Source organism: Echinops telfairi, unplaced genomic scaffold, assembly GCF_000313985.2.
Source record: "Echinops telfairi isolate 266 unplaced genomic scaffold, ASM31398v2 ScPeMD7_7413;HRSCAF=8451, whole genome shotgun sequence".
NCBI lineage: Eukaryota > Metazoa > Chordata > Mammalia > Afrosoricida > Tenrecidae > Echinops > Echinops telfairi.
The window spans coordinates 927,488-943,068 of NW_022111313.1; the positions used below are offsets into that span (position 1 = coordinate 927,488).

Here is a 15,581-nt window from a genome sequence, read left to right on the forward strand (position 1 = left end):
CCCCCTCAGCTAATAATATCAGCAACAACATCCCATTGTACCCCTCCTTCCCCTCAAACATGGTTCTCTTTCTGCCCCTCATTCTCCCTTTGCAAAATTCTATCCCCTTTCTCTCCCTGTTCCCACCCCATCCCTGGCTTCCTCACAGCCATCAAAGTCTTATCTTTTGGTATAAAAGCCACATTTCTTTTTCTTAGTTTTCTTCATCATGATGTTATTACATAGCTATAAGATTGGCTTGAGCGTGCCTAGCATAATCTTCTCTAGTTGTGTCCATGCCTTACAGTGTCCACGAGCGTTGTCGTCGTTTTTCATTGGTGCACAGCAGTTCACTGTGTGAGTGTGTCAGCGTTTGTTTACCTGTTCCTCAGTGATCAGAGCTTTTGGTTGTTTCCACGGTTCTCCTGTTATGGCCATTGCTGCCGTAAACATAGGTGTGTACTCTTGATTTCTGTGGGCCTCTGCCCTGTGGAGGGATTGCTGGGTCATAAGGTACTTGAGGCTGTAGTCTCTGTCTTATCAGTAAGAGCTTCGAGTCCTCAGAGAGCTTTCCTCTGACCCTGACCCTCTGCTCCTGTGATCTCCTCAGCTTCTTGGATTACTGACTCAGCTCACAGATGGAATAAATACGTTGAAACGTTACCGCCCTAATGGTCCCCTTCCCTGATTTTAAACCATGCAGTATCCCTTTTTTTCCTGTTGGAACCACTGCCATTTGGTCTATGTACAGGCTTTGCATGAGCGCCATAAAGCGTTCTGCAATGCCCAGTCTTCACAGTGTCATCCGTCTATGTTTGTTATGACCCGCAGTCAGATTCCTTTGCACAGCCAATAAAGCACAAGTAAACATCTTTCTGGTGTTCTCTGTGTGTTAGGTTTATCTAGAGAAACAAAACCAGGACTCTTATGATTGTATATCTGAGGTATTGACCAGGTTGGCACAATAAACTTACCATGCACATTCTGCGTGCAGCCAAGATCCATCTGGCACCAGCAGCGTCGTTCCTCTTTGCAATGCAGCCTGACTCTCTGGCAGTTCCCTGTCGATGTTCTGCTTTAAGCACATCAGTAAAATTTTACGTGTGTGTGACATTAATGATATCATTCAATAATTTCTGCAGCCTGTTGGATTACCTTTCTTTGGAGTGGGTATGAATGCGCACCTCTTTCAGGCTGTTGACCAGGTAGCTGACCTCCAAATTTCTTGGCATACAGGGGTGAGATCCTCTAGCACTGGATTCATTTGTTGAAACATTCCAATTAGTATTTCATCAGTTCCTGGAACCTCTTTTCTTTTTGGCCAGGCCTTAGAAGGTCCTCCCCGAGGTGGATGGACACAGTGGGCTGAGGCACAGGGACAGTTGGGAAGAGGGTGCAGGATGGACCGTGTCCCCTGCTGTTGGGCACAGTATCACAGTATCGCAACCTAACAACAGCACCCACAGCCTTCAGTCCAGGGTTGCTGTCTTTCTCCGGCACCCTCGCTTCTTGGTCACGGCTCCCTCCGGTGAGTGTCAGTCCGTTCTCTGGTGCAGTGACTTTGCGTACTCCTCCCATCTTCTTTGATGCTTTCTGTATTGTTCAATATTGTGCCCATACAATCCTTCATCTTTTTTCTGCCCCCCAATCTGGGGCTTGAATTTTCTCTTCAGTTCTTTTAATTTAAGACAGCAGGTCTCAACCTGTGGGTCGCAACCCCTTTGGGGGTCTAACAACCCCTTCACAGGGGGCGCCTGATTCATAACGGTAGCAACATGACAGTGATGAAGTAGCAAGGAAAAGAATGTTGTGGTTGGGGTCGGCACAGGTGAGGGGCTGTCTCCCAGGGGCTCGGCTGAGGACAGTGGAGGGCCGCTGCTCTCAGAGGTGCTGCGGGTCTTCTCTCTAGAACTTTTAACTCCACTTTGTGCATTTTGTCACAATACTTTTGTCTTCTCAAGCCGTCCCTTGAAATGCTCCATTCCGCTCTTTTCCTTCTTCATTTCTGTCGTTACGTTGGCTGCTCTACGTTTATGAGCAGGTTTCAGGGTCCCTTGGGCTCCTGTTTGGGTCTTTCCTTCTTTCTTGATGACCTGTGTCCTCGATGTCATCCCACGGCTGGTCCGGTTTCGGGCATCGGTGTTTAATGCATCAAATCCGTTCTTGAGATGGTCTCTGCATTCAGGTGGGACCTGCTCACGGCTGTACCATGGATGTGTGTGGGCTTGTTTTTACGTTTCTTCAACTTCAACTTGCTTATGAGCAACTGATGCTCGTTATTCCTCAGTTGACGCCTGGCCCTATTCTGACTGATGGTCCTGTTGTTCTTGCTAAATTCTGCCATGTGTCTCCCAGTATCGTTATGTTCTCCAACTGGGTACCCTCCTTTTCCACATTCACGTTCCAGGGACCAGTACTCAGTCATGCACCTTGAATGCTCGCTTTGTCAATCTCAAACTGCAGAATTTGGTGAGAATCATTCGTTTCTTCATCTTTGCCATTAGTGGTTGGTATTTGAATTTCAATAGCTGTCATATCAACCCGTCTTGTAAGCGCTACAGATATTACCGTATTGACAGTGTCATGCTTCAGGATAGATTTTGAAATTCTTTTACATTGGCCAGTGTGTTGCCGTTCCTCTTCAGTTTATTATTCCTGGAATCGACCGTATGGTTAACAAAAAATGGGCAATACAGTTCATTCCACATTCTGATGAGTAAAGGATGTTGTGTGGCCGTTTCTTCTGTTTCAGTTGTGCCGTATCAGCACAGGGAGGCTCTGCATTAAAGTCGACTCTCTTGAGGAGGCAGTGCTCTGGCCCCGTCGTGTTTCGAGCACCTTCCTCCCTTGGAAGCGATCTTGTGGCAGTGTCTCCCACAGTCAGTGTTCCTCCGCCATGCCTGGGCTTTCACTGACATGCCGTCTGTGTTGGTCTGCGAGCTCTGCTGACACCTCTTCAGTCTGGGTGACCCTCCTGGCCTAGCTGCCAGTATCACAGCAACATGCAAACCAGCGCAGCGTGCGCAGCGGACAGGTGAGTGGTGGAAGGTTGGTTGTGATAGTCCTTTTTCATCCTTCTGATGTTTTTTGGATCTGTAGTGTTAGCTCTTTTTGTTTCTGATATAGGCAATTTGTGTTTTTTTCTTGTTTTTATTTTCTTTCTTGATCAGTCTTGCTAGAGGTTTGTCAATCTTGCTAATATTTTCAAAAATCCAATTTAATTGCTAAAAAAATAAAATCCCTTTATTGTGAATTAGGTGAAGGTTTACAGAGCAGATCAATTTTTCATTCAACTGGTTGTACACGTTTTGTTTCATCTCATTGATTGCAGGTCCCACAAAGTAACATCAGTTATCCCACTTCCCCCGTGCTTCTTATCTCCACTCTGAATTTTGTCTTTGGGAAAATGCTACTCTTTTGATCACAAATGGTGGATTCTTCCACAGTGTCCTCCTTCGCTGGGTTAGCTGTTCCCCTGTTTATTGTTGGCTGGAAACTGAGCTTTGGGGATGAGTTCACTCGCAGGGCTAAAGGGCTACCGAGGGCCATGGTCTTGGAGGGTGCATCGATCTCTGTCCTCCTTGTGAGCCCGGCCCTTTGCTATGATTTTGAGTTTGGTTCCATGTTCCCCTTCCCTTCCCAATCAAGGACCAATAGGCTCTCTTTCAGAGCTGGGCACCATCTAGTCCTTCTTGTGTAGGGGGGTGGTGACTGGGGTTCCCAGGTCCATTACTTCATTGGGCCAGTTGGGCTCCTTGGTCTCCAGTTTCCTTTGCTCGTCTTTCCTCTGCCCAGGAAGGGACAGTAGTTAGAGCCTAGAAGGCAGCTCACAGGGCTTTTTAAGACCCAGGACACTACATCAAAGTAGACTCTAGAACATTGTCTTTGTGGACTGTGCGATGCCAGCTGACCCAGGTGTCCCCTAGAGACCATTGTCCTGAGGCAGGCCCCAGGCCCACAGTCTCATTCCTTCAAGGTGTTGGGTTATGTCTAGGAAGTTTTCCTAACTCTGCCCTCTGTGTGCTCCCCCACATTCATGGATATGTTTACAGTAAAGGGAAATTTCGGTGCGCAAAAACTTCTGTTAAATTTATAGATGCACACTCTCCCTTCCACATCCACGCCGCCTGTGTCTATCCGTGCGTGCGTCTGCCGCTGTGGGATTGTGTCTCTATCAGTATTGCACCCCTGCAGCTGACTCGGATGCTTTTCTCAGCGAAATAACCCATTTCTGACTTTGATTTCTCTCTCTCTCTTTTTATAAACCATTTTATTGGGGGCTCGTACAACTCTTATCACAATCCATCCATCCATCCATTGTGTCAAGCACATTTGGACATATGTTTCCATCATTGTTTTCAAAGCATTTTCTTTCTATCTGAGCCCTTGGTATCAGCTCCTCATCCCCCCCTTCCCCTTCCTCCCTCCCTCCCTCTTGATAACTTATAAACTATTATTATTATTATTTCATGTCTTGTACTGTCCGATGTCTCTCCTCACCCCCTTGTCTGTTGTCCATCCCCCTGGGAGGGGGTTATTGATAGGTCATTGTGATTGGTTCCCCCTTTCTCCCCTCACCTTCCCTTTCCCTCCTGGTATAGCTACTCTCAATATTGGTCCCGAGGAGTTTATCTGTCCTGTATTCCCTGTTTCCAGCTCTTATCTGTACCCATGTACATCCTCTGGTCTAGCCATATTTGTAAGGTAGAATTAGGATCATGATATTAGGGAACAGGAAGCATTAAAGAACCAGAGGAAAGCTGTATGTTTCATCGGTGCTACACTGCACCCTGACTGGCCCATCTTCTCCCCACGACCCTTCTGTAAGGGGAAGTCCAATTGCCTACAGATGGGCTTTGGGTCTCCACTTTGCACTCCCCAACTCATTCACATTATGATTTTTTGCTCTGGGTCTTTGATGCCTGATACCTGATCCCATCGACACCTCATAATCGCACAGGCTGGGGTGCTTCTTCCATGTGGGCTTTGTTACTTCTCAGCTAGATGGCTTCTTGTGTATCTTCAATCCTTTAAGACCCCAGACGTTATATCTTTTGATAGCCGGGCACCATCAGCTTTCTTCACCACATTTGTTTATGCACCCTTTTGCCATCAGTGATCGTGATCCTGTTGGGAAGGTGAGCATCTCAGAGTGCGGGATTATTAGAACAAAGTGTTCTTGTGTTGAGGGAGTGCTTGAGTAGAGGCCCAATGTCCATCTGCTTCCTTAATACTAAACCTATAAATACATGAACATAGATCAATTTCCCCATCGTCATATATACATATATATTATATATGTACATTCCTGTATGTACATGCCCTTTGCCTCCTACTTCTTTCCTCTATTTCCTTTTACTTTCCTCTTGTCCCACTGTCATGTTCAGCCCTCATTTGGGTTTCAGTAATTCCTCTCGGTTACATTGCCCTTAATCAAGCCCTACCAGACCTCCTACACCCTCCTCACCATAGATTTTCTGTCACTTGTTGTTCCCTTGTCCCTGGGTTTGTTAACACCACTTCCTTTTCCCCCACCTCCCCCTCTCCCATGTCCCCCCCGGAACTGTCGTCCGGTTGGTCTCTCTTCTGGTGTGTTTATCCCACCTATCCTGTCCAGACAGACATGCAGAGACAACAGTGTCCACCAAGACAAGACTGAGCAAAGCGAAGCAACAGTGGAATAAGACATAGCCCCAACCACCACAGAACGGCAATGACAAGAAAGAAGAGACTATAACTAGTTCAAGGTCTACTTGCTGTCCTTTCCGAGTGTTTTCCAGTCGAGTCTGACGGGGCGCCACACCCACAGTCGACTATTTTTGGTATTCCCTGGGGACTTCATTGCTCTGCTCCCTTTGCTGCTCTGCTGCCCGCCCCCAGGGTCTTGCCTCTGCATGGTGGGCTCAGGGTGGGCACAAGTCCCGCCGTGTGTCTCCAATGTTGCCCCACCCCCCGTGGTGCTATGGGTCAGGGAGGAACGTCATGTCTCCTGGTGGGGCTGGCCCTATGGTCCTCTCTGTGTATTGGCTGCTCTGAGCAGATATATCATCCTCAGGGCTTGGTGGGCCGGGATGTGCTTCACTCTTTTTCCCTGCCCCCTCGTTTGCTCCTGTGTGCTTTGATCAGACACATCGCTCTCCTTGAGCTGTAGCTTCAGTGCTGTCCTCTGAGGTGAATTCTTCTGGGGGGAGGGGGTCTGTCCACTTAGCTGGTAATGAGTGGACGGTCCCTTTTTCTTCTTCTTTTAAATGTTGATTTATATTCAGTATTATTTCCTTCTACTTGTTTTGAGTTTAGGTTGCATATGTTTTTCTAGCTTAAAGTGGAAATTTGTAAGTTTAAGCTTACTTTAAAAAATTTTTTTCAAAAAAGAAGAAGAAGAAACAATCTTTATGGAAGAAGACTGCGCTATCTCTTTATCCCCCAGAGTGGCCAGTGGGTTCTAACCTGCAACCCTTTGGTCAACAGCTCAGCACTTCCCCACTGTGCCACGGGGCTCCTTTTCTTTAAAGACTTCTGAGCATTTCACACCATAAATTTAACTTTCTTGTCTTTGTGATCTATTGACCCTTTGATGATTAAGAAACGTATTTTGTTGTCTCTCTTGGTAGTCATAAATGCTGAACCTCTTCTTTGATATTAACACAACCAGTACAGCACTCTCATGCTGACCCTATTGTATATTTGGATGCATCCTTTTGTTTTCAGCCTACTAGGTCCGGTCTGACAGCTTCTGCCTTTTAGTTTAGTGCTTAGTCTGTTTACATCGAATGTAGTTACTCCCCACTTGGCCTTGTTCGTGTGTTTTCTGTGCAGGGTCCTCCCTTTTTCCTGCTGTCGTTTGGGTGTTTGTGTCCATCTCTCTGCCGAGGGTTTTCCAGTTTCAGCTAGATCCATCTGTATACGCACCACTGCACAGCCCTGGACACCTGTGTGAAACAGAGAGATCACAGCGTTTCGAAAGCTGCTGTCTCCACCCAGACCTCCGTCTAGGTGGGCACACTTCTGGAGCAGTGTGCCCTCGCTGTGTGGTCACCGAGTCAAGATGGCAGTGTGAGAGTCCTCGGGGTACTCGAGCCGAGTTCCTTGTGAATGGGCAGAGAGAAACCTACCAGGGGCAAGACGAGGGCTGTAAGGGCTCCCAGGAAACTCTCCGTGGACAGCCACTTAGAGTCGCTGCCCTCAAAGAACGAGTAGGTGCCCTGATGTAATGGGAAGGAAAAATTCTTCAGTGCAACACTTTAGGCTGTTTTCTCACCAAAACAGTTTTCTGTTTTCTTAGACTTCTGTGGCCCCTTTGGAGGCCCCCAGGAAGTCACCCTAACGTTCTGAAAAGACTTGTCTGCTCTCCACTGAGCTGGTCCAGCAGACCCCACCCCCGGAAGCCTCTGTTTTGATTGGCTTTTGCCCTTTCTGGATTGGATTGTAAGTTCAGGACTCCTGTGCTTTTGACTTGTGCCATGATGGCCCCTCCCTTCGCTGATCTTGCCCCTTTTTTTTATCTTCAAGCTGCTAGTGTGTTCTGCAGGACCGTGGGCAGCTCCTGCAAGCTCCATGCAGGCAGAGTCTGCTGGCAGCCAGAGCCTTCAGCAGGCTCTGTGCACAAACGCTGGTCCTTACTTCTCAGTCTCCCATTGCAGCTGATGTGTTCTGCTTCCTTGCCTGTTGGGTCCGTTCTGGCGACGGTCTTTAGTTGCTGTCTGCAAGTGGGTCAGTAGGTGCTTATCTCCAAGAAGAACCAGACCCATTGCCATTGAATCGTTCGATTCTGACCCATCGTGAGCTGCCCTGTGGGGCCTGCAAGGCCATGGCTAGGATGCACAGAAGCAGGTGGCCCTGCCTTTCTCCACTGGAGTTTGAGCTGACTGCTTTTCAGTGTTAGCAGTTGGGCACTGAACTAACCACCGCCAGGGCTCTGCCAGTGTAACCAAGCAACCAGGCTGTCACTCGAAGTCCTGCTGCTTTTCGGTCCTTCCCATTTCCTTCATGAGTTTCCCCTCCTGTTTATTTGTTACAGGGCTGCTTTCTTTGAGCCCTTGGACCAAACGAAGTCTTATACCAAGACCAAAGCGCCAAACCCACCTACCGTGGAGCTGAGTCCGATTCACAGCGGCCCTATAACTAATAGCTGCTTTCCAGTTCTTTAGAAGTGTGGTCATTCCAACTCCTTGTTCTACTGGTCTCTTTCTGCGGACTGAGATTTTTCTTGACCGGATGCTGGTTTTCCCATTTGCGGGGCTGTGGGTTTATTGTCTGCTGGAGCTTATTGGTGAGATACTGTACAGACTCTGGGTTCTGTCCTGTTCTTCTGAAGAGTGTTGGCGTTTGTGAGATTGGCTGAGTTCTACTTTGGACTGTTTCCCTCCCCTCACAGCTCACACCCTCTCCTCGGTCTGGTCAAGCCGCAGTGAGAGAGTAGCTTTGCTTGCAGGGAACCCTGATGACACATACTGGCGTCTAACTAAAAGGTCAAGAGTTCGAAACCACCAGCCACTCCGTGAGAGGCCAATAAGACTTTCTACTCCTGTAAAGAGTTACAGGCTTGGAACCCACAGGAATGTTTGCCTGTCCCCCGTGCCACGCCCCCTCGCCGGGTCGCTGTGCATCCCAGTCCACTCGGTTGGCAGGGAGGTGGGTTTGGTTGACTGGAGGTGGAGCGACGCCGTGTAAGTAAGCAGAACAGGCCGTGGCCTTGAGAGACAGACCCTGGAAAGGCAGGTCCAACCCTCACTTGAGGGAGGAATGCCCTCTTCTTTCCACTGTGCCACGTGGAAAGGTATTCCAGTACCCCCTTCTCCACTCGTCTGAGTGCTGCCTGTTGCGGCCACGTGTCTTACCCTCCGAGCCTTAGACAGACAGGGACTGATGAGGCACAGGCGTGAGGCTCTTGGGAAGGTGGAAGGACCGGGCGTTCACACCAATCCTTTACTTGTTGGGCCATGTGGTCGGTGCCTGGCAGGCTGGAACTGCTGGGCATCAAGAGACCCCTTCTCAGAGGCACTGGGCTTGTGTACTTCTGTGCCCCTTTCTGCCCCTCTGGCTGGGACTCCTGCGCCTCACGTGCCTGCAGGTGACGCCCTTCTCTTGTCCCTTCAGATCATCTGCAAGATGGCCTCCACGCTGAGCAAGAGCGCTGTGGCCCGCCTGCTGCTGCCCCGGTTCTGCGAGCTGTGTGGGGACAGCAAGCTCTTCCAAGTGCGCAAGGTCGGGATCCACCCCCATCACTTCATAGTAGTCATGATTTTACTAAAATTAAAAGCCAAGTCCTCCCAAGGTTCTGGCCTTTTCCAGTAGACGCAGTCTGGAGGGGAGCCTGGCCCAGGCGCACTGTGGGAGGGCAGCGTCAGAGCACGGCTGCCCACTGTCATCGTGCTGGTACACGCAGGGAGCCAGGACAGGCTTGGTGCTGAGTGTGTCTGTGGCAGCCATTGGTGCCTTGCTGTCAGCGGCCGCTGCCCCCAGCCCGTGGAGCCTTTCATCAGACACTGGCCATCACACTACCCGGCCAGCCCTTGTCTCGGGGCTGCTGGCACCCCGCCCTGAAAATTCCATCTCCCACTTGGCTCTTTGCGGCGTAGCTGGCCGACTCCCTTGGGCTCCCCATCCTGACGCACAGGCAAGACTGAGCTTGTTTACTGCTCTGCCCCAGAGAGCATGAAGGGTCCCCTTTGCCCTGCTGCTAACTAAATGCGTGATGTATTAGGCTCACTTTGGAGCTTAAAGCCCTAGCCCACGCCCTTCGGTAAATCTCCTGCTTGTGATGCACCGTGGGTGCCCAGGTGGTGCCCACTGGTGCCTGGCACAGCGCACGCTCATTAGTGGCCTCACGACCAGTTAGTAGCACAGCTGCTGCCATGCTGTGCCCGTTGCGTTAACGGGGACAGTCTGTGGAGACAGGCCTCCAGCTAAGATGAGTGAGCCTGCTGTTTGTTTCTTTAAGGTGTGTGCTACGAATTTTGGTGACATTTGCCACGCCGTGGGACAAGACGCCACTGAGAAGTTTTTGGTATGTGGAGTTTTGCTGCTTCTAATTGCCTACTCACCCTTTCCAGCATATCTCAAGATCGGATGTCAGGTTGGGCACGTACAATCTCGTCCTTGGCAATGTCAGCTCCCTTGGCATCTCAGACCACACGGCTCCTGACGTTAGCAGCTTCATTGGGCACGTGCTCTGAGGGGTGGGCCAGCTTCCCTGTTGATGAGGCTGTCGCCCCTCGCTGGTCGATCTTCCAAGGTCTCTTCAGGGTCTGAGCTGCCCTGCCTAATCTTGCCCACCTGCCCTTTCTGGAATCCCGCTTCATCACCTCACTCTAGGGCTTCAGAACCTCTGGGCCCTCCTTGGTCTGTGGGATAAAATCCAGACCACCTCTTAGTGGGGATTTTTGTCCCTTCTCAACACCCTTCACTGCCCCGCCTCCAGTCGCCATCCTCTGTTCTGAACCCTGGCGGGTTTCCCTTCTGACCCTGCATTCGAGTCATGGGTGTGCTGGGGCCTCATGGTGGCAGATCCCCGCTCAGCAGGGCAGGGCAGGGCGGACCGCTGCCCTCCTGAGGAGCTCCTGGTGATTCAGACGCACAGCAGCGTGGAGAGCCATTTCTCTGGCCCCACCTTGTGACTTGTCAGCTCCCTCGAGGTGCCTGTTCAGTCTTGCCCTCTCCCTCCAGGGTCCTTCTGCCTGGCAGGACCCACCCCCTCCTCAGCCCAACATGAGTGTGTCTGTGTCAAGCCATGTTCTTGACAAGAGTTCCCTGCTCACTGTTACCCAGCCATCCCATTGCTATCGCGTTGATTTCCCGCTCACCCTGTGTAGGGTCACCAAGGAGCCCACAGCCTCGTCTGTCTCCCTCGGAGCAGCTGGTGGGTTTGAACCGCCAGTCCAGTGCCTCTCTGACAGCACCCCTGGGAGACTCCTCTCATGCTAACATATTAAAGATGGAATTCTTATTCAAGAGTAGATTTTAGAAGAGGATATGATCCCGACTAGCATGATGATTATAAAAGGAGCTCACGCCAAAGATTCTATTTCACTCGTGGATTTGATGAGAGAGCCAGGAAGACAGGATAGCGAGTTTAGGTGGAGACATGAGCGCCCCACACAGTGACAGGCCAACTAGCGAGTGCGGAAGGTGGTTTACAAGCAGATTCCAGAGCGGCTGGAAGCCACGAGCAGTCTTCAGGGGCATTGCTGGGCACAGCCTGCATGCCTGTGGACAGGAGTTGCTGGCGTAACTTTCGGTTTCTGCCAGCCGGCCTCCCGACCCACAGACTTGTGCCAGGGATGCACTGAAAGGGTGAACCAGCGGGCCACCTGCTAAATTCAGGTAACACTGACTGGTCATTCTGCCTGTTGGCGGGGTTTTCTCTTATCCTACTAAATGTAACCAGGTTATTTACTGAAACCAAGAGGCAAAGGGAGTGTTTCTCATACTTGCCTGCGTTTCTGTGTGTTTCAAATGACCGCTTTTAGACATGTATTTCCCCTGCTTTGTCATGGATTTCAGGACATGCCTTAGCCCCGTCATGAAATGGGCTCTGTGTGTCTTTTGTTGACCCCGTTTTCCTAATAATATAGCGTCCTGCTGTGTTTCTGGGGAAGGCTTACCCCGCCATGGAGGCCCCCTGTGGCAGTTTCCTCATCAGTGGCTCAGTGGGACCGATGACGTTCTTCACAGCGTAGCAGCTCCCCGTTCGTTCCATTCTGATAGTCCTGTGCTCCTTCATCTAGCTTCCCTGCCCACTTGCTTCCCGTTTCTGCTTTAGCGTCATCGTAGACCCCTTGCTTCCCACCATGGGATTGTTTTTGAAGGATCAGCGTACCTACCCCTGGGTGATATACTTTGGGTGCCCATCTGTTCCATTGCTGGAAGGTGACCTTGGGATAGTTTTTGCTGGAGGTTTAAAGAGTATCCCAGGCAGATAGTCTCCGGGAACCGTCCAGGGTCAACATGTCCAGGGAGTCTGAACTTCTGGGAGTTCTGTTGCCTGTTTCCCCCTTCCTCCTTGAAGCCGTCACTTGTGGCTCCGACCTTGAGCCCCCCTGTGGTCCTTGCTTCTGTAGATCCCAAAGTTTTTTGAACTCTGCGCGGACAATGTGTGGGGCATGCGGAAGGCCTGTGCGGAGTGCTTCATGGCTGTGTCCTACTCCACGTCCCCCGAGGTGCGCCGAACCCAACTCTCGCCGCTCTTCATCAGGCTCATCAGCGACCCCTGCCGGTGGGTAAGTCAACACACACTTCCCCATCACCAGGGGTCTTGCCTCCTGCCCCCCCCACCCCCCACCCCGGGAGCCCAGAAGTGCCAGAGAGGATGGTAAAGGAAACGCCACCAGCCATAATGCTCCAGTGATGAGGATCGGAGCCCCTGAGGGCTGCCCGGTCCTTGGGTCCTTGGGTCCGGTTGGCTGTTACTAGGCGGGAGGGAGCTGACACCCTAAAGAGGCAGACGCACTACTATAGCACCGGGGCTCCTCAGGGACCACTTCGGGAGCAGGAAATTCGGTCGATGCTTCGCTCACGTGTCGCTCCCCGGCTTCCAGGTACGCCAGGCGGCCTTCCAGTCCCTGGGCCCCTTCATCTCTACCTTTGCAAATCCCGCCCGGGCTGGCCTGTATATCCGAGAAGATGGGACCCTGAGCATCCGACCCCCTGCCCAGGACCTGGACTCCAGCTGCCCCCCGGTGGGCAGCAGTGCCGCCCCTCCCTCTGCCGGGTGAGCTCCAGCCAGGACCCAGACGCCCTGGCGCCTCGGGCAGCTTGCTCGTGTGAGGCTCAGGAATGGTGACCTTCTGGGCAGGGTGGGTATTAGAGCCCTAATCATGTGAAGAGGCAAAGGCAATTGCAATAATGATTTTGAAACATGACCACTGGGTTATGAATAATGAAGCTACCCTGTCTCCTAAATTTAGATGAAATATTCATTGAGAGTCGTGATTAAATAACCTGTAAAGAATATTTTCTCTTACTTTCTGGTTAATGAAGTTCTTTCGATAATTCACATTGGGAAAGACAGGAGGCCGTCCCTGAGACGGGCTTTTGTGACGCAGCGCCCTCTGGGCATACATGGGTGGCAGTCCGACCTGCCCCGTGTCTCCTGCCCCTCTGAAGAGGGTGGGCCTCTCCTGCCACGCCCCACAGCGGTGGGTGCTTCAGGAGCTTTACCGCTCTGAGGGCACAGGTGCTTTTTAAGATGGGCCCGACCTGCCCTGCCCCGTCAGAAGCCCTCAGTACTGCTGTGTGTTGGGCCCACGGGCACTTTTCTCCCGTGCCCAGCAGACCTAGGTGGGCTGCACCTTTTCTTTACCCGAGCTCTGCCCCCTGGTGGCCACCCCGGTGAGCAGTCCCTCTTGCACCAGGGGTATGCCCTGCGCAGTCAGGCACGGGCCCTCTCTAGGGACGCGATGGAGAGGGCAGTAGCACCTCTGCCGGGTGGTTTCAGAGCACAGGATCCTCCTGGTGGGGGTGGGGTGGGGGTGGGGTGGTGGAGGGAGCAGCCAGTAGCTTCTCTCCTCCAGTTGGCTGGCCTTGGGGTTGGGGGCCCGGAGGGTTTGCAGGAGCTCTGGTGGCTAGTTGAGCAAACTGCTCAAGTGTGCCTCCCCCAATCTGACCCAGTTCAAGGACGTGCATGCCGACAGAGCCAGGCCTACGGGTGACAGGGGCACCCACTGAGTCCAGTGGCAGTTCTGACAGCCCCACAGAGAGTTCCACGCTGCTTGGAAACCACTCAGCCAGACCGCCCCCAGGGCCCAGGGCGCCCTCGGAGCTTCCTGACATCAGCAGTCTCCCTCAGCCTGGGTCCTCAGCCTGCCCAGGAAGCCCCCAGGATGTGTTCGGCACCTTCCTGTACTGGCGAGCTCCTCTCCCAGATATCAGCAGGGACTTGGAGCTGCTGGCAGGCAAACCTGGGCCACAGGAGGTTGCCCGCTGCCCACCCGAGAGCTTGCTGACCCCCTGTGTGGCCCGCAGTGATCTGCAGATGGTCCTGGAAAGCCTGCCTGAGCACATGAAGCAGGACCCCGACATCCAAGGTACTGCTGCCCCTCAGGCAGGAGAGGAGACAGGTGGGACTGTGGGGCCACTGCTGGGCATGGGGCTGTCCCCTCTGCTGCTCGGTGTCACTGCTTCTGGGGATCACATCGGCCCCTCAGGGAGCTCGTCCCCCAGTCGGCAGTCATGCCATGGTCAGAAGTGGCAGGGCCACCTGGCTGTCGCAGGCTGACCACGAACCTGCCGTGTGGTTTCAGGCCCCCACCCCCGGTCCAGCCCTCTGTGTCCCTGAGCGGCCCAGGCCTTGGCTCCTTTTGGAACCTGTTAGCTCATCCCCTAGCTAGACCTGATGGCTTCTGTGTGTGTCCAAGAGGGAAAAGTACAACTTCTCCTTTGGGGTGTTTTTCATTTCATGACTAGTGCTCCCACTGAGTGTCTGATCTGGGAGCAGACCTCGCAATCCATATCCATTATCACGACTCTTCTCTTTCTCTAAGCGGTGCTATATTTGTATTCTTCCTTGAGCCTGAGAGCCTGGAAAAAAACACCCCATTGCTGCTGTTGCTGGGCAGAGCTCTGCGGAGCTTCTGGGCAGGAGATGTGGACAGCCAGTCTGCTCTCTGATTATTCTCTGCCCTCACACTTATAAAGGGAATGAAGTCTCTGCTCGCTGAGGGGGTGAGCTCATGGATCATGCCACTTCTGAGCACCAAGACCCCCAGGGCCTGCACCAACTAGGGGAGGGGGTTCCAGACCACTAACCTGGGGAGGCCCTTGCGGTCCCATCAGGGGACTGAGTACACAGCTGCCTGGGGGATAGGGTGGCTGTGGCATGCCCTAGAGGCACGAGGCAGCACGTCGGTGGTCCCGGGGACCAGGGGGATGTTTGCGAGAGGTTCTCACCTCATGTCAAAGAGCGCGTGACCTTTGACATGCTAGAGAAGCATGTGGGTAGTGAGCTTCAGTAGGCGTTGCTGCCACATCTGACGTGGACTGTTTTGTGTGTGTGAGGAAGGAGGTCCGTGGGTCTCTGGCCCTAGAAGATTTCGAGAGAAATGACTCGTCAGGTGTTTGTGAACAAGCCATGGCTGGACTGTCACTGTGGTCACTGGGAGGGCCTGGCATGCTGCCCCAAGGAGCTGGGGGGCATTGCCCTAAATATTGGGGAGCTAGCCAGGAAGTCTACAGGCTGAAAGCACCAGGGGTTCAAAGCAGCGGAACAGGAGATGCAGGAAGCACTGTGGACACGTGCACGTGTGCTGGGGTGCTGGTTCCGGGGTGGACAGGCATCCCTCCTGCTTTACACCTGGGGGCTGGATGCCCCTCACCTCCATGGAGGTGCGGGAACATGTATCTTGGGTGGAAGGGATTTAAGCGAGCCTGGTGTCCCTAATTGAGGCTTCTTATGTTCCCGTTCCCTGTTCTGTGCAAGGCGTCTGCTTGAGAGAGTTAACGCTAATCGCCCGCAACACCCCCACCTTGCTGAAGGCTTGCTTGAAGACTCCAGGGCCCAATTACCGTGCCTTCTGCCATGCAGCCGCAGGCCTGGGGTGTGCGTGTCTGTGCGGCCCACCCACATTACACAGACTTCTCTGAAGTGAAGCACGCGCCCCCCCCCC

At 52.5% G+C, this 15,581-nt stretch overlaps 1 protein-coding gene across 1 annotated transcript in view; it reads left to right on the forward strand.

The window, feature by feature from the left end:
- The window catches only part of LOC101657999 (serine/threonine-protein phosphatase 4 regulatory subunit 1-like), an 89,580-nt gene that overhangs the window by 61,591 nt on the left and 12,408 nt on the right, over positions 1 to 15,581 (forward strand). Inside the window, exons 6-10 of the mRNA XM_045296907.1 lie at positions 9,076 to 9,183; positions 9,920 to 9,985; positions 12,039 to 12,197; positions 12,516 to 12,688; positions 13,942 to 14,003. Coding sequence (XP_045152842.1) covers positions 9,076 to 9,183; positions 9,920 to 9,985; positions 12,039 to 12,197; positions 12,516 to 12,688; positions 13,942 to 14,003 — 568 coding nt within the window. The remainder of the gene's footprint in view (positions 1 to 9,075; positions 9,184 to 9,919; positions 9,986 to 12,038; positions 12,198 to 12,515; positions 12,689 to 13,941; positions 14,004 to 15,581) is intronic.